General features: G+C 39.6%; 4 protein-coding genes across 19 annotated transcripts in view; 3 read left to right on the top strand and 1 right to left on the bottom strand.

Moving 5' to 3' along the window:
• The window catches only part of Eaf2 (ELL associated factor 2), a 1,192,577-nt gene that overhangs the window by 126,905 nt on the left and 1,042,274 nt on the right, over positions 1-23,398 (bottom strand). The gene's annotated exons all lie outside the window — the stretch shown is intronic.
• Golgb1 (golgin B1) overlaps positions 1-23,398 on the top strand; it is a 247,039-nt gene that overhangs the window by 33,066 nt on the left and 190,575 nt on the right. The gene's annotated exons all lie outside the window — the stretch shown is intronic.
• Iqcb1 (IQ motif containing B1) overlaps positions 1-23,398 on the top strand; it is a 228,264-nt gene that overhangs the window by 90,026 nt on the left and 114,840 nt on the right. The window lies entirely within an intron of this gene.
• Positions 1-23,398, top strand: part of LOC127665816 (golgin subfamily B member 1-like) — a 59,257-nt gene that overhangs the window by 20,493 nt on the left and 15,366 nt on the right. Inside the window, exons 7-9 of the mRNA XM_052158395.1 lie at positions 412-527; positions 7,895-8,009; positions 16,240-16,313. Coding sequence (XP_052014355.1) covers positions 412-527; positions 7,895-8,009; positions 16,240-16,313 — 305 coding nt within the window. The remainder of the gene's footprint in view (positions 1-411; positions 528-7,894; positions 8,010-16,239; positions 16,314-23,398) is intronic.

Raw genomic sequence — 23,398 nt, 5'->3', positions numbered from 1 at the left:
CTTCCTCTCATTTCCCTCACCTTTCCAGCTCCCATAGAATTATTACTCTTTCTGAGGCTTTTTCACATTAGTTCCCGAAGTGGAGATGGACTGTGAGTGCAGTTGTCTGGCTCCCTGCACTTAGCGCAGTGTCCGCCGTTCAGTCCAGTCCTATGCAGACGGCAGGATTGCATTTTGCATTGTGACTCTGTAACACTCCGTGTGCTTATTTTTCCTTTGAAGGAAGTAGTTTACTGAGATATTCTTTGATCCACACACTAAAAAATGTAATTGGCACCATGATCTTAATTAGGTAGCTGAAGTAGTCAAGTTCAGTGAGATGTATCTGTAGAGATCTGATTCGAGCAGACCTCGCTTCTATGTGTTTTTCTTGTTTCCCTCAGATATGCCTGTTTGTTTTCTCTTCCTTAGATCAACTCCAGCAAAAATCAAAAGAAATTAGCAAGTTTGTAAATAAACCAAACTTGCAAAAACATGAAACAGCATCTCAGACTTGTTTACCAGATGTTTATAATGAGGGCAACCAGGTAATTAAATGTGAATTTCTCTGTATGTATGTATTTGCTGTATTGAAGGGCTCTAATTACAGAGAGTGTAAATGTGCATTTTCTACGTAATGAAATGCTTTTGGGAGATGACTCTATCTGAATACCCTGTAAGGCATTAAAGCATCTTCCCGACAAGGATAAATACCATTTGTGTTTACTAAGACATTTTCCATCGATTCAGATAGTTTTATAAGAAGTGCTCATGTCCCTCCCTACCGAGAGCATTGTAACATTGACTGTGTATATTTCTCTACTAGCTGTCTTTTTGTCCCTCCCTCTCCATCAGTTCATCTTAATGTTTTATAAATATCACAGTAAACTACTGGCATCAGGAACTTTTTCTCCAGATATTTTAGCATGAGTGTCATTTGACGAGAGTTCTGTATTTGTTGGTAGTTGAGGGAGTCTTCTTTTTCTCTTGAGATAAAGTTTAGAAAGCATTAAATGCATTAATCATAAGTATACTGACTGTTTTGTCATATGCATTCAGCTATAGTAGCCAAACTCTTAATAAGGTGTAACATACTGTCATCAGCCTGCAAAGTATGTTCTCAAGAGGAGAACATGTTCCTCTTTCCACCATGATTTTCTATGGTTGACTTATAATCATGGAATATTTGCCCTTTTTATTCTTTTAAATTGCCATGGAAGAGGAAAAGCAGAGGTAAAATAAAAAGTAAACAAATGGTTGTGGTCCTGTTCTAGGAAAATTTTATTAGTAAAAGCGAGTGGAAGCCTGCACAGTCTTCTTATGCCATTCTGCGTAAGGCGCTGCTGCAGTTTTCTAAGGGTGTAGATGGGGATACCTTGTGCTCATGTGTGTGTGTTCACAGGCATGGACATACTCCTGGTGATAGGTTCTTACAGCTCTGGTGTAGCTAATTATATCGTTCTATCAGCATGTAGTTCTTGCTGACCCTAGACCTCTGCATTGACAGATTTAGTTTGGTGTTGTTTTCGTCACTTTAAAGAGCCCTCCTCAGCTGTCTTGTCTGTCATGTTTTGTTTAGTTAGAAAATCTATAAAATTTCCTCTGCTTTTAAAATTTCATCCTTGGCTTTGAACACTGGCATATTGATAGGCTAGGGCCTCATTTTTACTGTAGTTCCTGTACTTAGAATTCATCTACTCTGGTGAGTCTCTGCATTTCAATTTTGCATTAATTTGTGGAGCTACTTTCTATTAGATTATTTTTATGACTCTGGCTGTCTAGATGTGCTTATTTTAATTCCAGTATCTGTATCAGTACTGGATCTGTTTATTGTGGATTATGTCTTCTGGCTTCCCTACATGACAAGTAATCTTTGGTTGCCAGATATTGATTTATTGATTACATATATATATATATATATATATATATATATATATTCACATAAATAGCTTGAAACTTTAATGGAAGTCAGTTGTTACCTGAAAAGAAAGGTCATTTCCTTCTTCAGAGTCTTGAAGTTCTTGTCATACAGATCTTTCACATGTTTGGTAAGAGTCACCCTAAGATACTTTATACTGTTTGTGGCTATTGTGAAGGGGGTCATTTCCCTAATTTCTTTCTCAGCCTGCATATCCTTTGAGTATAGGAAGGCCACTGATTTGCTTGAGTTGATTTTATAACCTGCCACTTTGCTGAAGTTGTTTATCAGCTGTAGGAGTTCTCTAGTGGAGTTTTTTTGGGTCACTTAGGTAGACTATCATGTCATCTGCAAATAATGATAGTTTGACTTCTTCCTTTCCAATTTGTATCCCTTTGACCTCCTTATGTTGTCGAATTGCCCGAGCTAGTACCTCACGTACAATATTGGAAAGATAAGGAGAAAGGGGGCAGCCCTGTCTAGTCCCTGATTTTAGTGGGATTGCTTCAAGTTTCTCTCCATTTAGTTTGATGCTGGCTACCGGTTTGCTGTATATTGCTTTTGCCATGTTTAGGTATGGGCCTTGAATTCCTGTTCTTTCCAAGACTTTAAGCATGAAAGGATGCTGAATTTTGTCAAATGCTTTTTCAGCATCCAATGAAATAAATGACCATGTAGTTTTTTTCTTTGAGTTTGTTTATGTAGTGAATTGCATTGATGGATTTCCATATATTAAACCAACCCTGCATTCCCGGGATAAAGCCTACTTGATCATGGTGGATGATCGTTTTGATGTGTTCTTGGATTCGGTTGGCAAGAATTTTATTGAGTATTTTTTGCATCAATGTTCATAAGGGAAATTGGTCTGAAGTTCTCTTTCTTTGTTGGATCTTTGTGTGGTTTTGGTATCAGCGTAATTGTGGCTTCGTAGAAGGAATTGGGTAGTGTTCCTTCTGTTTCTATTTTGTGGAATAGTTTGAAGAGTATTGTGTTAACTCTTTTTTTTTTTTATTCGATATAATTTATTTACATTTCAAATGATTTCCCTTTTCTAGCCCCTCCACTACCCGAAAGTCCCGTAAGCCCCCTTCTCTTCCCCTGTCCTTCTTTGAAGGTCTGATAGAATTCTGCACTGAAACCATCTGGTCCTGTGCTTTTTTTGGTTGGAAGATTTTCTATGACTCCTTCTATTTCTTTAGGCATTATGGGACTGTTTAGATGATCTATTTGGTCCTGATTTAATTTTGGTGTTTGGTATCTGTCAAGGAAATTGTCCATTTCCTCCAGATTCTCCAGTTGTGTTGAGTACAGGCTCTTGTAGTAGGATTTGATGATTTCTTGGATTTCCTCAGTTTCTGTTGTTATATCTCCATTTTCATTTCTAAGTTTGTTAATTTGTATACTTTCTCTGTGCCCTTTGGTCAGTCTGGCTATGGGTTTATCTATCTTGTTGATTTTCTCAAAGAACCAGCTCCTGGTTTTGTTGATTCCTTGTATGGTTCTCTTTGTTTCTACTTGATTGATTTCGGCCCTGAGTTTGATGATTTCCTGCTTTCTACTTCTCCAGGGTGAAATAGATTCTTTTTGTTCCAGGGCTTAAAACCTCCCAAGGTCATGGATCGGTAGAATCAATATAGTTAAAATGGCCATTTTGCCAAAAGCAATATACAGATTCAATGCAATACCCATCAAAATCCTAACTCAATTCTTCACAGAGTTAGAAAGAGCAATCCTCAAATACATCTGGAATAACAAAAAACCCAGGATAGCTCAAACTATTCTCAGCAACAAAAGAAATTCTGGGGGAATCAGTATCCCTGACCTCAAGCAATACTACAGAGCAATAGTGTTAAAAACTGCATGGTATTGGTACAGTGACAGGCAGGAGGATCAATGGAACAGGATTGAAGATCCAGAAATGAACCCACATACCTATGGCCACTTGATCCTCGACAAAGAGGCTGAAAACATCCAATGGAAAAAAGATAGCCTTTTCAATAAATGGTGCTGGTTCAACTGGAGGTCAGCATGCAGAAGAATGCGAATTGATCCATCCTTATCTCCTTGTACTAAGCTCAACTCCAAATGGATCAAGGACCTCCACATAAAGCCAGACACTCTGAAGCTAATAGAAAAGAAACTGGGGAAGACCCTTGAGGACATCAGTACAGGGAGAAAGTTTCTGAACAGAACACCAATAGCGTATGCTCTAAGAGCAAGAAATGACAAATGGGACCTCATAAAATTACAAAGTTTCTGTAAGGCAAAGGACACCATCAAGAGGACAAATTGGCAACCAACAAATTGGGAAAAGATCTTCACCAATCCTACATCAGATAGAGGGCTAATATCCAATATATATAAAGAACTCAAGAAGTTAGACTCCAGAAAACCAAACAACCCTATTAAAAAATGGGGTACAGAGTTAAACAAAGAATTTTCACCTGAAGAACTTCGGATGGCGAAGAAGCATCTTAAAAAATGCTCAACTTCATTAGTCATTAGGGAAATGCAAATCAAAACAACCCTGAGATTTCACCTTACACCAGTCAGAATGGCTAAGATTAAAAATTCAGGAGACAGCAGGTGTTGGAGAGGGTGTGGAGAAAGAGGAACACTCCTCCACTGCTGGTGGGGTTGCAAATTGGTACAACCACTCTGGAAATCAGTCTGGCGGTTCCTTCGAAAACTGGGCACCTCACTTCCAGAAGATCCTGCTGTACCAATCCTGGGCATATACCCAGAGGATTCCCCACCATGTAATAAGGATACATGCTCTATTATGTTCATAGCAGCCATATTTATAATTGCCAGATGCTGGAAAGAACCCAGGTATCCCTCAACAGAAGAGTGGATACAAAAAATGTGGTATATCTACACAATGGAGTACTATTCAGCCATTAAAAACAATGAATTCATGAAATTCTTAGGCAAATGGATGGAGCTAGAGAACATCATACTAAGTGTGAGGTAACCCTGACTCAAAAGGTGAATCATGGTATGTACTCACTAATAAGTGGATATTAACCTAGAAAACTGGAATACCCAAAACATAATCCACACATCAAATGAGGTACAAGAAGAAAGGAAGAGTGGCCCCTTGTTCTGGAAAGACTCAGTGAAGCAGTATTCGGCAAAACCAGAACGGGGAAGTGGGAAGGGGTGGGTGGGAGGACGGGGAGAGAAGGGGGCTTGCGGGACTTTCGGGGAGTGGGGGGCTAGAAAAGGGGAAATCATTTGAAATGTAAATAAAAAATATATTGAATAAAAAAAAAAAGAAAAGAAAGGTCAATCTGCAACAAGTTTATTCTTTAATCTTATCAAGGAGGTAGCTTTGGTAGTTGAGCTCTCCTGAGATAGTAGCCTCATATTCACGTGCTGCTGTGCAGCCTGCTGAGAACACATGGGGACACCCTCTGCACATCTCCTATTTGGCACTTTCTTCTGTCTTCTCCTGAGTCTTAGCTGCGTCCCTTGAGGGCCAGCCAGGCTCTACCTGTGTTACCCGCTTTGGGGGCACATGGCCTAAAAATTCAATTAGTGCATTAAGTTTACTTACACACACATACACACACACACACCACCACCACCACCACCACCACCATTAAGTTTGCATTAAGGCCATTAAGTTTGCATACACAGACACATATGCACACACACATGCCAGCCTCCTGCACCAGCATATTATTAGCATAGTTATCTTCTTCGGGCTGTCACTTTAAATACAGAAACCACATAATGACATAGTCTCATCCTAGTCTTTATGATACATTTGCTGCTTATGTTAATTAACATTTTAAATTTTAGCATACAGTGTTAATATGTATGCAATATGTGTATTCAAAAGGCATCAAGGAGAAGATGTTGACATAGTTACGTGCTCTACATTCTTTTCCTCTCTGAGGCTTTGCTTTACAACTAGTACCATGTTTTTCTAGAATAACTAGCATATGCTTATAGTTGAGACTACTAAAGAAAAATTCTCTTGGTGGTAGCTAATATTTGCATTTTGTTTTATTCTTGAATGGATTTATCATTCTGTATTAACACCTTTTCATTAAGGACATTCAAAAATACATTTTACAGTCTTCTACCTTACAGGGCCCCAGCAGTTATTCATGATTGTTCCTATAGATGGAAATATCGTTTTCCCACTGAGCTTTAAAAGACTTTTCTCTTGCTCTTCGTGATGTAGTCATTTCTGGTTTTCTTTGCAATTTTCTTCCATTAGTTGCATCTTTTTTCTCTCTTTTTTCAGATATAAGCTTGTGTGTAAGAGAAGTGTGTCCATCTTAAACTAATTTTTCTGTGTATTCTGTTCTTCCCATTCTCAGACACTCCAATTAAGTATTTCGATACTGTCCCACATGTCCTTGAGGCCATGGTCATTTTTCTTCAATAATCAGACTAATCAGTTTCTCTTGATCTGCTTTCAAGGTCACTGCATTTTCTTCTCTGTATTCTATCAAGCCTGTCCATTGGATTTTTCATTTCATATTTGTGATGTTCTATCCTAGATTTTCAAACTTCATTTTTTAGGTTTTGTTTATCTTGAACCTAAAGTTTCTGTCTTTTCGTTCACTGCTAACGTCTTATCGTAGTTATAATATTAACTTTAAAATCTTAGTTTCAGCCAGACATAGTAGCATATCCTTGTAAGCCCAGAATTTAAGAGGTAGAAATAGGAAATCCCAAGTTCAAGACCATCTGGCTGAGTGAGGTTCTGACTCAAGACAAAAAGCAAGGGGTAGGAATTTAACTCAGTGGGAGAGGGTTTGCTGAGCCTGCAAAAGGTCCTGGGTTCAGTACCTATCACTATAGTATAAATAAGTTCTTGCTGGCTAATCCAAAGTTTGAATCATTTTGTCATTACTCTTTGTTGGTTATATTTTTTTCTTGAGAATGAATCAGTTTCCTGTTTCTGTTTGCCATGAGTGATTTTTGTATTGAGTCTAGGATACTATAAATGTTTCATTTGGATTCAGCCTGTTAATGTTGCTTCTAAACTTCTGAAGCATTCTGATGACTTTTAATGAGTGAGTAGCATGGACCCACACTGTCCACTCTGACCTGTGTTAGAGAGCCCCAAAACTCAGTTGGGTATTTCTTCCTCAGGTAATTGGGTTCTGTTCATTGTTCAGCTGGGGCTAGGCTGACTGTATAGACAGTTAAGACCTTGACTGACACTCTTCCTCTGTCTGCCTCCCTCACACTACAGCTTTGTTCCTCCCCACGGCTTGCTTATGTTTCAAGATAAGAAATGCCTATAGCTCTTTTATTTCAGATTTATTTGTTTTATATATTACACACTAGAAACTTCCCTCTAGATAGAAGTCCCAAACCCTAAACATACCTCCTGTAGTTTCTGTACAAACTCTATAGCCTAACATGGCAATTTCCATGGAATTGGATAGAAAAGAGTATAAAATAACTCCTTAGTAGGATAAAATGTGTAAAAAGAAAAATCCTGAAGCTTTAATATAGATACTTGCATGTCATGAAGAGAGACAATCATTCTGGATATTTAAATTAAGCAAAACTTTTTGTTGTAAGTAGGAAAAACCCAATGGTACGGTGTTAACAGTTCCTGGGGGACTGTTCTTCCACCTCTTGAGAGGTCTCTCTTCCTGTCCACTTTCCTCCAGGCCTAGCTGCTTCCCTGGCTTTAATCCAATCTAATGTAAGGTGTTGCCTGTGAACTTTTAAAATGTTCTTTCATGCACCGTTTACTTGGGCTTTCTATCGTTGAAATCCAGGCTTCTGCTTGGAATCAAAGCCCAATGAACCGGAAGCTTATGGGGTAGATTTTATTTCTTTTTTCATCTTCAGAATTAAAACCTTCTCCAGAGATTCACCAAGCAGAGGAGTAGATGCTATTTCTAAAGCATCCTTGTAGCTGGAGAACTTACAAATGCTATGCATGTTAGAGGCCCTCAGGGCATCAGTGTGAGAGTGTGTGCTGGGGAATCACTAATTTGTCGTCTTTCTACTATGTAGGCAGTGATGGAGAAGACTGTCGCCTCTTTACAGAAGAGAGTGGTAGAGCTAGAGAATGAGAAGGGAGCCTTGCTCCTTAGCATGGTAGAACTGGAGGAGCTGCAAGCTGAGAACGGTATGTATAAATAAAAGCCAGAACTCTGTCTCCTTATCCCATAGGTGGTGCTGCTCTTACCGCTGTGCATGTGTACACATAGCTGCTCTGCACACTAAGGCTCTCAGGCAGCAGCAGAACTGGTAGCTATCAGGATAACACTGATGCACTCTGAGTAGCTGAGCACAGTGGTGGTGCTTGTATCAGGGCTTCATTTGCTGGTACACGCTGTAAATGCTGCAGGGTTTCTGAATACTTTATATTCATCTGGAACTGGCAGAGGTATCTTCTAGGGAGTATGACCAGAATTGAACTCTACTAAGATGCTGAATTTTTTAATAGGCAAAATGAAGACAGGAATGAGGTAAAAGAAATCAAAATAAGCTACAGGTTGGGTCCCAGTCATCTGGTGCCATGTTACCTTCCTGCTTAGACTCCTCCTCCTCCTGTCAGCTTTGCTCTGCACCCGGCAGCCCTTACCCACAGCACTGTCTTCTTTAGGAACTCAGTCTTCATCCTGGGTTAAGTGCTTTGTGCTCCCACAACACCCTTTGTACCTTGACTGATGTATGAGGATGGTCAGTGTTTATCATGTTTACTGTCAGCCCTTGGAAGACATGGTGTGAGCTTTTTAAGGGCAGAGAACTATTTCAGTTTGCTTTACCCAAACTTAGCAGCACCTGGCAGATAACAGCTGCTGAGTAACATCTTGCTGGATTAAGCTGTGCACATTAGCATCTTGTTCTACTGGACTGTGTGAACAGTCAACGAGAATGAAGGCATCTCTTGGATCTGTATTCTGTTCATTGTGTGCCCTGTGAGAACCTCCTCAGTTCAGTAGCATGTGGTGATGATACATTACAACACTCAATCATCCAGGAGAGTGGTATTCGCCCTTCCAAACAAGTCATTTCCTCATGTTGTGGTGACCCCAACCATAAAATTATTTTCTTTATTTGATATATTTTTATTTACATTTCAAATAATTTCCCCTTTTCTAGACCCCCCACTCCCCAAAAGTCCCATCAGCCCCCTTCCTTCCCCCTGTTTTCCCACCCAACCCTTCCCACTTCCCTCTTCTGGTTTTGCCCTATATTGCTTCACTGAGTCTTTCCAGAACTAGGGGCCACTGATATCTTTGGAATTTTTAATCTTAGTCATTCTGACTGGTATAAGGTGAAATCTCAGGGTTGTTTTGATGTGCATTTCCCTAATGACTAATGAAGTTGAGCATTTTTTAAGGTGCTTCTCCGCCATTCAATGTTCTTCAGGTGAGAATTCTTTGTTTAACTCTGTACCCCATTTTTTAATAGGGTTGTTTGGTTTTCTGGAGTCTAACTTTTTGAGTTCTTTATATATATTGGATATTAGCCCTCTATCTGATGTAGGATTGGTGAAGATCTTTTCCCAATTTGTTGGTTGCCGATTTGTCCTCTTGATGGTATCCTTTGCCTTACAGAAACTTTGTAATTTTATGAGGTCCCATTTGTCAATTCTTGCTCTTAGAGCATATGCTATTGGTGTTCTGTTCAGAAACTTTCTCCCTGTACTGATGTCCTCAAGGGTCTTCCCCAGTTTCTTTTCTATTAGCTTCAGAGTGTCTGGCTTTATGTGGAGGTCCTTGATCCATTTGGATTTGAGCTTAGTACAAGGAGACAAGGATGGATCAATTCGCATTCTTCTGCATGCTGACCTCCAGTTGAACCAGCACCATTTGTTGAAAAGGCTATCTTTTTTCCATTGGATGTTTTCAGCCTCTTTGTCGAGGATCAAGTGGCCATAGGTGTGTGGGTTCATTTCTGGATCTTCAATCCTGTTCCATTGATCCTCTTGCCTGTCACTGTACCAATACCATGCAGTTTTTAACACTATTGCTCTGTAGTATTGCTTGAGGTCAGGGATACTGATTCCCCCAGAATTTGTTTTGTTGCTGAAAATAGTTTGAGCTATCCTGGGTTTTTTGTTATTCCAGATGAATTTGATAATTGCTCTTTCTAACTCTGTGAAGAATTGAGTTGGGATTTTGATGGGTATTGCATTGAATCTGTAGATTACTTTTGGCAAAATGGCCATTTTAACTATATTGATTCTACCGATCCATGAGCATGGGAGGTTTTCCCATTTTTTGAGGTCTTCTTCCATTTCCTTCTTCAGAGTCTTGAAGTTCTTGTCATACAGATCTTTCACATGTTTGGTAAGAGTCACCCCAAGGTACTTTATACTGTTTGTGGCTATTGTGAAGGGGGTCATTTCCCTAATTTCTTTCTCAGCCTGCATATCCTTTGAGTATAGGAAGGCCACTGATTTGCTTGAGTTGACTTTATAACCTGCCACTTTGCTGAAGTTGTTTATCAGCTGTAGGAGTTCTCTAGTGGAGTTTTTTGGGTCACTTAGGTAGACTATCATGTCATCTGCAAATAATGATAGTTTGACTTCTTCCTTTCCAATTTGTATCCCTTTGACCTCCTTATGTTGTCGAATTGCCCCAGCTAGTACCTCAAGTACAATATTGAAAAGATAAGGAGAAAGGGGGCAGCCTTGTCTAGTCCCTGATTTTAGTGGGATTGCTTCAAGTTTCTCTCCATTTAGTTTGATGCTGGCTATTGGTTTGCTGTATATTGCTTTTACTATGTTTAGGTATGTTCCTTGAATTCCTGTTCTTTCCAAGACTTTAAGCATGAAAGGATGCTGAATTTTGTCAAATGCTTTTTCAGCATCCAATGAAATGACCATGTGGTTTTTTTCTTTGAGTTTGTTTATGTAGTGGATTGCATTGATGGGTTTCCGTATATTGAACCAACCCTGCATCCCTGGGATAAAGCCTACTTGATCATGGTGGATGATCATTTTGATGTGTTCTTGGATTCAGTTGGCAAGAATTTTGTTGAGTATTTTGCATCAATGTTCATAAGGGAAATTGGTCTGAAGTTCTCTTTCTTTGTTGGATCTTTGTTTGGCTTTGGTATCAGCATAATTGTGGCTTCGTAGCAGGAATGGGGTAGTGTTCCTTCTGTTTCTATTTTGTGGAATAGTTTGAAGAGTATTGGTATTGCATCTTCTTTGAAGGTCTGATAAAATTCTGCACTGAAACCATCTGGTCCTATGCTTTTTTTTGGTTGGAAGACTTTCTATGACCCCTTCTATTTCTTTAGGGGTTATGGGACTGTTTAGATGATCTATTTGGTCCTGATTTAATTTTGGTATTTGATATCTGTCAAGGAAATTGTCCATCTCCTCCAGATTCTCCAGTTGTGTTGAGTATAGGCTTTTGTAGTAGGAACTTATGATTTTTTGGATTTCCTCAGTTTCTGTTGTTATATCCCCCTTTTCATTTCTAATTTTGTTAATTTGGATACTTTCTCTGTGCCCTTTGGTCAGTCTGGCTAAGGGTTTATCTATCTTGTTGATTTTCTCAAAGAACCAGCTCCTGGTTTTGTTGATTTTTTGTATGGTTCTCTTTGTTTCCACTTGATTGATTTTGGCCCTGAGTTTGATGATTTCCTGCCTTCTACTACTCCTGGGGGATTTGGCTTCTTTTTGTTTCAGGGCTTTCAGGTGTGTCGTTAAGCTGCTAGTGTAGGCTCTCTCCATTTTCTTTTTGGAGGCACTCAGGGCTATGAGTTTTCCTCTTAGCACTGCTTTCATTGTGTCCCAAAGATTTGGGTATGTTGTGCCTTCATTTTCATTAAATTCTAAAAAGTCTCTGATTTCTTTATTTCTTCTTTGGCCAAGGTGTCATTGAGTATTGTTCAGCCTGGAAGATTGTCTTCCAGCCTTTTACTCTAAGGTAGTTTTTGTCTTTGACATTTAGGTGTGTTTCCTGTATGCAGCAAAATGTAGGATCCTGTTTCCTTATCCAGTCTGCTAGTCTATATCTTTTTATTGGGGAATTGAGTCCATTGATGTTAAGAAATTAAGGAATAGTGATTATTACTTCCTGTCATTTTTGATGTTATTTTTATATTTGAGTGGTTATCTTCTTTTAGGTTGGATGAAGGAAGGTAACTATCTTGCTTTTTCCAGGGTGTAGTTTCCCTCCTTGTATTGGAGTTTTGTTCCTATTTTTCTTTGCAGAGCTGGGTTTGTGGAAAGATATTGTGTAATTTTGGTTTTGTCATGGAATGTCTTGGTTTCTCCATCTATTGTGATTGAGAGTTTTGCTGGGTATAGTAGTCTTGGCTGACATTTGTGTTCTCTTAGAGTCTGCATGAGATCTGCCCAGGATCTTCTAGCTTTCATGGTCTCTGGTGAGAAGTCTGGTGTGATTCTGATAGGTCTTCCTTTATATGTTACTTGCCCTTTTTCTCTTACTGCCTTTAATATTCTTTCTTTGTTTAGTGCATTTGGGGTTTTAATTATTATGTGGCGAGAGGTATTTCTGCTCAGGTCCAGTCTGTTTGGAGTTCTGTAGGCTTCTTGTATATTCATAGGCATCTCTAAGTTGGGAAAGTTTTCTTCCATAATTTTGTTGAAGATATTTGCTGGCCCTTTCAGTTGTAAATCTTCACTCTCATCTATACCTATAATCCTTAGGTCTGGTCTTCTCATTGTATCCTGGATTTCCTGGATATTCTGGGATACAAGTTTTTTGCATTTTGCATTTTCGTTGACTGTTGAGTCAATGGTTCTATGGTATCTTCAGCATCTGAGATTCTTTCTTGTATACTGTTGTTGATATTTGCATCTATGGCCCCTGATTTCTTCTCAAGGTTTTTTATCTCCAAAGTTGTCTGCCTTTGTGATTTCTTAGTTGTTTCTACTTCTGTTTTTAGATCCAGGATGGTTTTGCTCAGTTCCATCGTTTGTTTGTTTGTGTTTTCCTGTAATTCTTTAAGAGATTTTTGTGTTTCCTCTTTCATGACTTCTGCCTCTTGACTCAAGTTCTCCTGCATTTCTTTAAGTTTTTTTTTTTTTTTTTTTTTTTTTTTTGCATTTCTTCTTTATTGGCTTATATCTCTTGAGCCTTATTCTCCTGCATTTCTTTAAGTGATTTTTCTGTTTCCATTATATGGGTTTCTAGCTTATTCATGTTCCCCTGTATTTCTTTAAGAGATTCATTTATGTCCTTTTTTGTGTTCTTCTAGCAGCATCATGACCAGTGATTTTAATCCAAATATTGTTTCTCTGGTGTGTTGGCATAACCAGGACATGCTAATGTTGGAGAGTTTGGTTCAGATGCTGCCATACTGCCTAGATTTCTGTTAGTAGCGTTCCTACGTTTGCCCTTTGCCATCTTGTTCTCTGGAGTTAGTTGGTCTTGTCTCTGGCTGGTGTTTGAGCCTCCTGAGCAGGCTCTGGGGCTATTTCTGCAACACTGGATGGCTGGGTTTCCCCTGTAGAAGATTGCTGATGTCCCGTCTTCCTCTTGGGTGCCCTTGCAGCCCTAGTGTGCTTTGCCCCAGATTGTATCTGTGACCCAGATGGTGCCCGTTTGCTCCTTCAGGGAGTGCTGAAGGATTATTGCTGTGGGGACCTTTTTGTGTGCTGATCACTCTGCTGGGCAGCCAATCTCCCAACCGGGTTGGTGCACACAAGGCTAGCCTAGCTGCTCAGGCCCTGAGTCTAGGCAAAAGCCTGGGAGGCCAAGGTCCAAGCAAAGTTCCCCTCGGGCTATGACTGTTAATTGGGTCTGTCAGGTGGCCAGGATGGCGGGCGCGCAGGCTCCCTGAAAGTGCCCGGAGAGTCTGCTGGGCTAACAACCTCCTGGCCGGGTTGACACACAGATGGCCCACGGAGCAGCCCAGTTCTTGGGGTCAGTCCAGGGCCTGTTGGGGCCTAGACACCGGCTATGTTAGCCTCGGGCTACGCCTGTTAGACGGCTTTGCCTGCTAGAGCTCTCTGGCGTCCTGTAGGCAAAATGGCGGCGCGCATGCCGGGCCAGGGCAAAAAACCTCCTGGCTGGGTTGGCACCCCATGGCCCCCCGAACAGCCCAGGGCCTGGTTACAGTCCAACGCCCGTCGGGTTTAGACCCCTGTGATGTTGGCCTCGGGTTATGTTTGCTACCTCAGTCTGTCTGATCTCTCTGGAGTCCGAGAACCAAGATGGAGGTGATTCTCCTGTGGCTGGCAGGAGGCAGAATTCTGAAGTGGCTTCTGTGCGGTGAAAGGCACCGTAACTCCGCCGCTGCTTGTAGCCCAGCTGGCCAGCGATGGCCAGTGGTCATGGGCGCAGGGCCTGCCTGGACCCTGTCACCTTAGTTCCACTGCTGATGGCCCTTTAGCTGTACTAGCCACTGCTGCCACCTCTGCTGCTGCTGCTGCCACTGCTGCTGCCACCCCCATAAAATTATTTTTGTTGCTATATCATAACTGCAGTTTTGCTATTGTTATGAATTCTAATGTAAAATCTGATATGCAGGCTATCTGATATGTAACCCCTGTGAAGGGTCATTAAACCCCCCAACAGTTGTGACCCACAGGTTGAGAACCATTGATCTAGCACATCTGACTGCTGTGCTGTGCTGTTCTGTGTATGAGTCAGAGGGGACATCACACAAACTTTAAAAAACTAGATCCAATTTTTTCATGTAGCTATTTTATAGTTTCCCACCTAGCTCCTAACTCAAAATTATGTGTTATTAAATGCATAATTATTAAAAATATTGCTAACATTGCCAGTAAAGCCACAAATTCAGCTCATTACTTAGCCCATTTGAAGCACTTTTTTGATACTTTATCCATAATCCTTAGTCTTCCATTTTTGCAAGCAGTTTCTATCCTGGTCATGCAATTGTCATCTGCTGTGCAGATTATGTGATTTCTGTCCTCTATCCCTTGGGGGTCATTGGCCTTAGTGTTCTCTGCCCTGGCTCTTCTGTCTCTGTCATAAGTAACCTTTGAGTTTCTGTCCTGTCCCTTCTATCTCACTTTGTGAACTGCCATTTCTACATCTTTCCCAGGGGTCTGCAATGTTTGAGCACAGTAAATGTACTGCCTTGAATTCATACATTTCATGAGTATTCTTCCTTGCCTGTGAGCCAGGCACTATTCTGTGTGCTTTAGATACAGCTATGAACATTTTAGAGTACAAGAGAGTCATAAACATGTATAAAAAAGAGCATGTTAGAGTAACAGATAATTAGGATGGAGATGAAATCGGATCCTGCAAGTGTATCTGAAGCAAGAGAAAGGCAGGGTCACAGAGGTCAAGCTGGGCCTCTCTGAGAACTTGGCATTCAATGACTAAAAGCAGGGTAGTCATGCAGTGAACATATTAATCAGGGAGAGAACAGAACAAGAACAATGTGTTAAGGAATTTGATGTTGCAGAACAGAAAGAAGCTGAGTTTTTGTCATAAAGTGAGAAAAAGATAGCAATACAAGAGGAGGTTAAAGGATAAGATGGAATCAAAACATGCATGCCCCAGGTCATGATAAGGCTTTCAGATGTTGCATCAAAAGTAATGCTCTTTCTTTAGTTTAGATTCTCAGAAAGAATAGAAGCTTCCTAGAGTTTCTCCAGGATCAATGCCTAGTAATTATAAGTTCCAGGATGTTGATACCCATGTGAGAGCTGTATGCTAAGATGGGGGGCCTGATCCCAGCTGTCTGTCTTCCACTGTCACCTTTTCATATTATGTCATTTGTGTCCTCATTTGGTCTTTGGCATTGCAATTAAAAGATATATCCCTTTTAGTGCTAACATTTAATGTGTAGACATCTGTTAAAGAAGATCAGAACATTGTAAGGACAATTGTGCAAAAACATGCAATTCAGTCAGTAGGAATGTGGATGAACTAAGACAGTAGAATTTCAGATGATAGCATAAATAACTGCTCTAAATCACGTCTTTGCATCTATAGCCTTTCAAATATCATACTATTTACTTAGAATATGTCTCATAATTATTATGATACTGCTTTCTATTATGTATGATATGTACTATGTTCTGGTATATATGATATCTACTATGTTCTGTTATTTATGATATCTACTATATTCTGTTATGTATGATATGTACTATGTTCTGGTATATGTGATATCTACTATGTTCTGTTTTGTATGATATCTACTATGTTGTGTTATGTATGATATGTACAATATTCTGTTATGTATGATATCTACTATATTCTGTTATGTATGATATCTAGTATGTTGTGTTATGTATGACATATTTTTTGGTGACATCCGTCTTTTTTCTCCCTCAAAGTACTTAGCTTATTTCTTTTCTCTCCATTATTTTATGTCTCTCAAGTAGCCTTGGTATTCAAATGTTTTGCATATATTCTCTAAACAACTTTTTTGACTTTCAGAAAAGCTCTCCTCTCGGATTATTCTTCTGGAGGCTCAGAATAGAACAGGGGAGGCTGATGGTGCAGTCTGTGAGGTAAGTGACCACTTAGTACAGTCATAATGGGGCCTGGATTAAGCGGGGTTGACTCCAGCAGTTAACTGTTGACAGAGAATTATATTAACCATGGAGTGAAATGACATTTAAGAGCGTCATAGTAACTAGACTTAGTCACTTACTCATTTCTGAATATTTGGAATTCTTTGTCTTAAACCAATGCAAGTACAACTTAAAGAAGACAGAGCATATTTGGACTTACAGTTCCAGAGGGTAAGAGTCCATTTGTGGTGCACAGCAAGCAAGCGGCAGGCATGGCTGCAGGAACAGCAAGCAAGTAGCAGGCATGGCTGCAGGAACAGGCAGGGTAGTGATCACATCCTTCATCGGACTCTTGGAGCAGAGAGAGGAAACTGTTTGGATCCAAGAGAGGGAATGAGAAATGGCTCCATGCTTCAGACTCTGAAAGCCCTCCTCCAATGACATACTTCCTCCAACAAGACTTGCCTCCTAGATGACACCCCCAAATGACACCACCAACCAAGAGTTTAAATACATGAGCCTGTGAAGACGAGCCTTAATTAAGCACCACAGCTTGCTACTTGGTAGAGAGTAAACAAAATCTCTTGAATTTCTCGTGTTCCCTAGTTGTTAATTTTTACTCAGGATTGTATTTCAAAGGAGCCTTTACAAAATTGTAGCTTTTGTGACCTGAAATTTGTTTATTTTACTTTTCAATTTTAATTTTCTGTATTTGTGAGTTTATACATGTATATACATGGATGAAATATGATTATATCTACCTCATTTCTCCCCTTGAGCTTACCCCACGTCCCACTAGCATGTCTCTCCCAGTTGCATGTCTTTTCTTTTCTTCTTTCTTTTGTTGGCCTTATTAGAATTCTCCTAATTTATCGCTGGGGAGATAGCTCAGTTGCTCAAGTGCTTACTGTGCAATGTCGGGTCCTAGCTTTGAGCCTCGGAAGCTCTGAAAACCTGGGCATGATAGTACAGGCTTGTGACCTCAGCACTGGGAGACAGAGAAGACAGATTCCTGGGGCTTGATGGCAGCCAGGCCAGCCTACGTGGGGAGCTCCAGGCCTTCTGTGGAAAATAAGGTAGATGACTTATGAGAAATAACACTGAAGTTTGACCTCTGGCTTCTATATACAGGTATACATATATGTGGCCCCACCACATGCATACACATATATACATAAACATTTAGCTGGCATTAAATGTTAACACCAGCTAAAATACCATCTAGAAGTACCTAGAGTAATGTTTGGCCAAAGATCTGAGTACCATGATCTAACCAAATTACCATAGAATAGTAATCATCAAACTGACAGTCAGTACCTATTAAAGGACCCATTGAGACCTTGTTGACAAAATGTCAAAGGTGACTTAATTTAGAAAATTGTAGTATTATAAAGTTACAAATGATAAGAGTCTAACTAAAAATAAGTCTTGTTTTTCCATGGCAATCCTTAAAAGTATTCCCTTAAAGGCTTGCCAATGATTTCTAGTGAAAACAAGCTAAAACGTAGCTTAAAGAAAAAAATCAACACAGATAAAAAGATGGCTGTCTAGTAAGGTAATGAAAAACTAAAGAAGCAGAAAGTAATTAGCAAACAAAAATTATGAAAGGAGATTTTAAAACATATCTGTTGCATAGGAATGCTGACTGGTACTATCCCTTGAGATTAAGTTAGTAAATAGAGAAAGATCCACAGAATGGAGTGGAATCAAGAGCAGGGAGGCGGGAGTGGGTAGGTGGGTGGGTGGAGAAACACCCTCATAGGAGCAGGGGGAGCAGGGATATCATAGGGGTTTTCCAGGAGCAGGAAAAGGGGATAACATTTGAAATGTAAATAAAATATTAAATAAAATATATATGTATATATGATATTAATAATAATAATAATATCAGAAGTGAGCCAAGGATGACCACTATGCTCTTACTGGATGTAGTGCTTGAAGTCTTTGATAGAGTAATAAGAAATGAGGGAGAAATAAGAGGCACAAATAGAAAGGAAGGCAAATTAGCCCTATTTACAGATGAATTTATGATTAAAATGCCTTAGTGGTGTTACTAGAAAACTCCTTATTTTTGGTAACTTTAATTAAGGTAGTAAGGTCCAATATCAAGAAACACATGTCAGTAACTTGTATATGCAGCAGTAGTGAGCATGCTCATTAACAATGCAGGAGAAAACTCCCAGTCATGATCACCTATAAGTAACCCTGCATACCCCCTTAGCTCTTTCCTGCTGCGCCTCTCAGCCTTGCCTTCCTGCCATCTTCATTTCAGTCTGTCAGCCACGGATCTGCAGAAACACTTTCAGGAAAACCCAGGGCCACACTGGGCTGGGATTCAGAAGGAGATTCTCACTATTCCCTCCATCCTCCATTACACTGTCTCCTGACTTCCTATCAATCCTGCAGCAGATTGCTTGCAGGATCGCCTCTTCCCACCACAGGCCCACTCCCTGAGTACTCCACTTTTTGGTGCAGACTTGATACCCCTACCTCTTTTCCACAGCCCTTCTTAGCATTTCCTCCTTAGCATCTCCCTCCCCTCCTGCCACCCACTGACCTACAGAAGCATTCTATAACAAGGACTTCACAGCCACTACAGCTGCCTAGGGTCCAGAGAGGGCAACAGAAGTCAGAGAACAGAAGACCCACCCTGTAGTGGGTAATAATTAAGAAAGTACTGTCCCACCAGGCCTCTTTACCATAGACTCTAAATGGCGGGAGTCCTGGGCTCTCACCCTGCACCCAAATATCTGGTAAAGCATAACTCTTAAACTTAGGTAACCAAATATCTTTATGTATATAAAACTCCCAATTACATAATGCCAATTTATAATGATAAAGTCTTATCCTGATATTTCTTTTTTATTTATTCATTTATTCATTCATTCATTCATCATTCATTTTTGGGTGTCCATGTATGTGTACATGGGTGCATATATCTCCTGGAGCCTGTATAAAGTTCCTAGGTTAACTTTTAGGAATTGGTTCTCTCCTTCTATCTTATGGGTTTTGGGGTAAAACTCTGGCTAGTGGGCTTGGAGGCAAGAAACTTTATCTGCTGAAACATATCACAATCCCCAGACTTTAATTTTGTAGATGAGCAACTGAGGCTGGCTGAAAAAGTCAGCAGTCAAGTGATGCAAATAATTAGCCAAGGGCAAATTTCAAGCCAGCATGCCCTGAAGTACAGATATGGAAGTTTCTGTTTATTTGTGTAAGTAAGTGATTTACAAAGTAGAAGTGATTTGCTGAGCTTAGCTACAATGTTAAGAGAGATGTGATAAGGCATGAGGGTATGCTCTGAGATGTTGGCTTGCTTGTGCATCTTGATTGTGATGGTTTCACAAACTATCCACATGGCAAGATGTCAGATCTTTAGACACATAACATAATGTCAAAGTTCTGATGATGCTGTGCTATAGCTCTACAAAATATAATTGCTGGGGAAGAAACTGGATGGAGGGTACATGGGACCTCTCTCTCTCTCACTTTTCTACTTCCTATGAAGTCATTTCACGATAAAAGCCTTTCTTTTTTAATTTTATTTTAATTTTTTATTTTCTATATTCTTTGTTTACATTCCAAATGATTTTCCATTTCCTGGTTCCCTCCTCCCCAAAAGTCCCATAAGTCCTCTTCCCTCCACCCTTTCACTGATCTACATCCACCTATTTCTCTATCCTGGTAACCCCCTACATTGCTGCATCAAGCCTTTCCAGTACTAGGGAACGAGATCTCCTTCCTTCATCTTGGGTACTCAGAGCTTATGAGCTAATATCCACTTATCAGTGACTGCATTCAATATGTGTTCTTTTGTGATTAGGTTACCTCACTTAGGATGATATTTTCCAGTTCCAACCATTTCCTTAAAACTTTCATGAATTCATTGTTTTTAATAGCTGAGTAGTATTCCATTGTGTAAATATACCACATTTTCAGTATCCATTTCTCCATTGAGGGACATCTGGCTTCTTTCCAGCTTCTGGCTATTATAAATAGGGCTGCCATGAACATAGTGGAGCATGTGTCCTTATTGCATACAGGGGAATCCTCTGGGTATATGCCCAGGAGTGGTATTGCAGGGTCCTCCGGAAGTGTTATGCCCAGTTTTCTGAGGAACAGCCAGACTGATTTCCAGAGTGCTTGTACCAACGTGCATCCCCACCAGCAGTGGAGGAGTGTTCCTCTTTCTCCACATCCTCACCAACACCTATTGTGTCCTGAGTTTTTAATCTTAGCCATTCTGACTGGTGTAAGGTGAAATCTCAGGGTTGTTTTGATTTGCATTTCCCTAATGACTAATGATGCTGAAGATTTTTTAAGGTGCTTCTCAGCCATTCGAAGTTCTTCAGGTGAAAATTCTTTGTTTAGCTCTGTACCCCATTTTTAATAGGGTTATGTGGCTCTCTGGAGTCTAACTTTTTGAGTTCTTTTTATATATTGGATATTAGCCCTCTGTCAGATGTAGGGTTGGTGAAGATCCTTTCCCAATTTGTTGGTTGCCATTTTGTCTGTTTGACAGTGTCCTTTGCCTTACAGAAACTTTGTAATTTTATGAGGTCCCATTTGTCAATTCTTGATCTTAGATCATAAGCTATTGGTGTTCTGTTCAGGAGCTTTTCCTCTGTTCCCATGTCCTCAAGGGTCTTTCCCAGTTTCTTTTCTCTTAGTTTCAGTGTTTCTGTTTTATGTGGAGGTCCTTGATCCACTTGGAGTTGAGCTTAGTACAAGGAGATAAGAATGGATCAATTCACATTCTTCTGCATGATGACCTCCAGTTGAACAATCACCATTTGTTGAAAAGGCTATCTTTTTCCACTGGATGGTTTCAGCTCCTTTGTCAAAGATCAAGTGACCATAGGTGTGTGGGTTCATTTCTGGGTCTTCAATCCTATTCCATTGATCAACCTGCCTGTCACTGTACCAATACCATGCAGTTTTAAAACTATTTCTCTGTAGTACTGCTTGAGGTCTGGGATACTGATTCCCCCAAGAAGTTGCTCTCTCCAGTTTTTTTTTGTAGGCACTCAGGGCAATGAGTTTTCCTCTTAGCACTGCTTTCATTGTGTCCCATAAATTTGGGTATGTTGTGCCTTCATTTTCATTAAATTCTAAAAAGTCTTTGATTTCTTTATTTCTTCTTTGGCCAAGGTATCATTGAGTAAAGTATTGTTCCAATATTGTTTCCATGTGTATGTGGGCTTTCTGTTGTTTTTGTTGCTTTTGAAGACCACTCTTATTCCATAGTGATCTGATAGGAGGCATGGGATTATTTTGCTCTTCTTTTATTTGTTGAGATCTGTCTTGTGGCCAATTATATGGTTGATTTGGGAGAAGGTACCATGAAGTGCTGAGAAAAAGGTATATTCTTTTGCTTTAGGTTTATGTGTGTGTGTGTGTGTGTGTGTGTGTGTGTGTGTTAAATACAATTGGTCCAATGCTTCAATTAGTTTTACTGTGTCCCTGTTTAGTTTCTGTTTTCTTGATCTGTCAATTGAGGAGAGTGGAATGTTGAAGTTACCCACAATTATTGTGTTAGGTGCAATGTGTGCTTTGAACTTTAGTAAAGTTTCTTTTATGAATGAGGGTGCCCTTGCATTTGGAGCATAGATATTCAGAATGGAGAGTTCTTCTTGGTGGATTTTTCCTTTGACCAGCAAGAAGTGTCCCTTAGTGTCTCTTTTGATGACTTTAGGTTGAAAGTCAATTTTATCTGATATTAGAATGGCTACTCCGGCTTATTTATTAAGACTATTTGCTTGTAAAATTGTTTTCCAGCCTTTTACTCAGAGGTAGTGTTTGACTTTGAAACTGAGGTGTGTTTCCTGTAAGCAGCAAAATGTAGTGTCCTGTTTACATATCCAGTCTGTTAGTCTATGTCTTTTTATTGGAGAATTGAGTCCATTGATGTTAAGTGATATTAAGGAATACTGATTATTACTTCCTGTCATTTTCAACATTATTTTTATATTTGAGTGGTTATCTTCTTTTGGGTTTCATGAAAGAAGTTTACAATCTTGCTTTTTCCAGGGTGGTGTTTCCCTCTTGTATTGGTATTTTCCACCTATTATCCTTTGTAGGGCTGGGTTTATGGAAAGATATTGTGTAAATTTGGTTTTATCATGAAATATCTTGTTTTCTCCATCTATGGTGATTGAGAGTTTTGCTGGGTATAGTATTCTTGGCTGGCATTTGTGTTCTCTCAGAGTCAGTATGAGCTCCGCCCAGGATCTTCTAGTTTTCATGGTCTCTGGTGAGAAGTCTGGTGTAATTCTAATCGGTCTTCCTTTATATGTTACTTGGCCCTTTTCTCTTACTGCCTTTAATATTCTTTCTTTGTTTTGATTTGGGGTTTTGATTATTATGTGACGAGATGGATTTCTGATCTGGTCGAGTCTGTTTGGAGTCCTGTAGGCTTCTTGTATATTCATGGACAACTCTCTCTTTAGGTTAGGGAAGTTTTCTTCAATAATTTTGTTGAAGATATTTGCTGGCCCTTTAAATTGTAAATCTTCACTCTCTATACCTATAATCCTTAGGTTTGGTCTTCTAATTGTGTCCTGGATTTCCTGGATGTTTTGAGTTACAAGGTTTTGCTTTTTGCATTTTCTTTCACTGTTGAATCAATGGTTTCTATGGTATCTTCCGCATCTGAGATTCTTTCTTCTATCTCTTGTATTCTGTTGTTGATACTCCCATCTAATGGCCCCTGATTTCTTCCCAAGGTTTTCTATGTCCAAAGTTGTCTATCTTTGTGATTTCTCAGTTGTTTCTACTTCTGTTTTTAGATCCTGAATGGTTTTGCTCAATTCCTTCACTTGTTTGTTTGTGTTTTCCTGTATTTAAGAGATTTTTGTGCTTCCTCTTTCATGATTTATGCCTCTTCACTCAATTTCTCCTGCATTTCTTTAAGTGGTCTTTGCATTTCCTCTTTATTGGCTTCTATCTGTTGACCCATATTCTCCTGATTTTCTTTCAGTGATTTTTGTGTTTCCATTTTAAGTGCTTCTAACCTTATTCATGTTTCCCTGTATTTAAGAGATTTATTTATGTACTTTTTATGTGTTCCTCTAACAGCATCA

The sequence above is a fragment of the Apodemus sylvaticus genome, chromosome 15, assembly GCF_947179515.1.
Source record: "Apodemus sylvaticus chromosome 15, mApoSyl1.1, whole genome shotgun sequence".
NCBI lineage: Eukaryota > Metazoa > Chordata > Mammalia > Rodentia > Muridae > Apodemus > Apodemus sylvaticus.
Note: the sequence above shows the minus strand (reverse complement) of the source record. Positions and strands in the feature narration are given on the sequence as shown.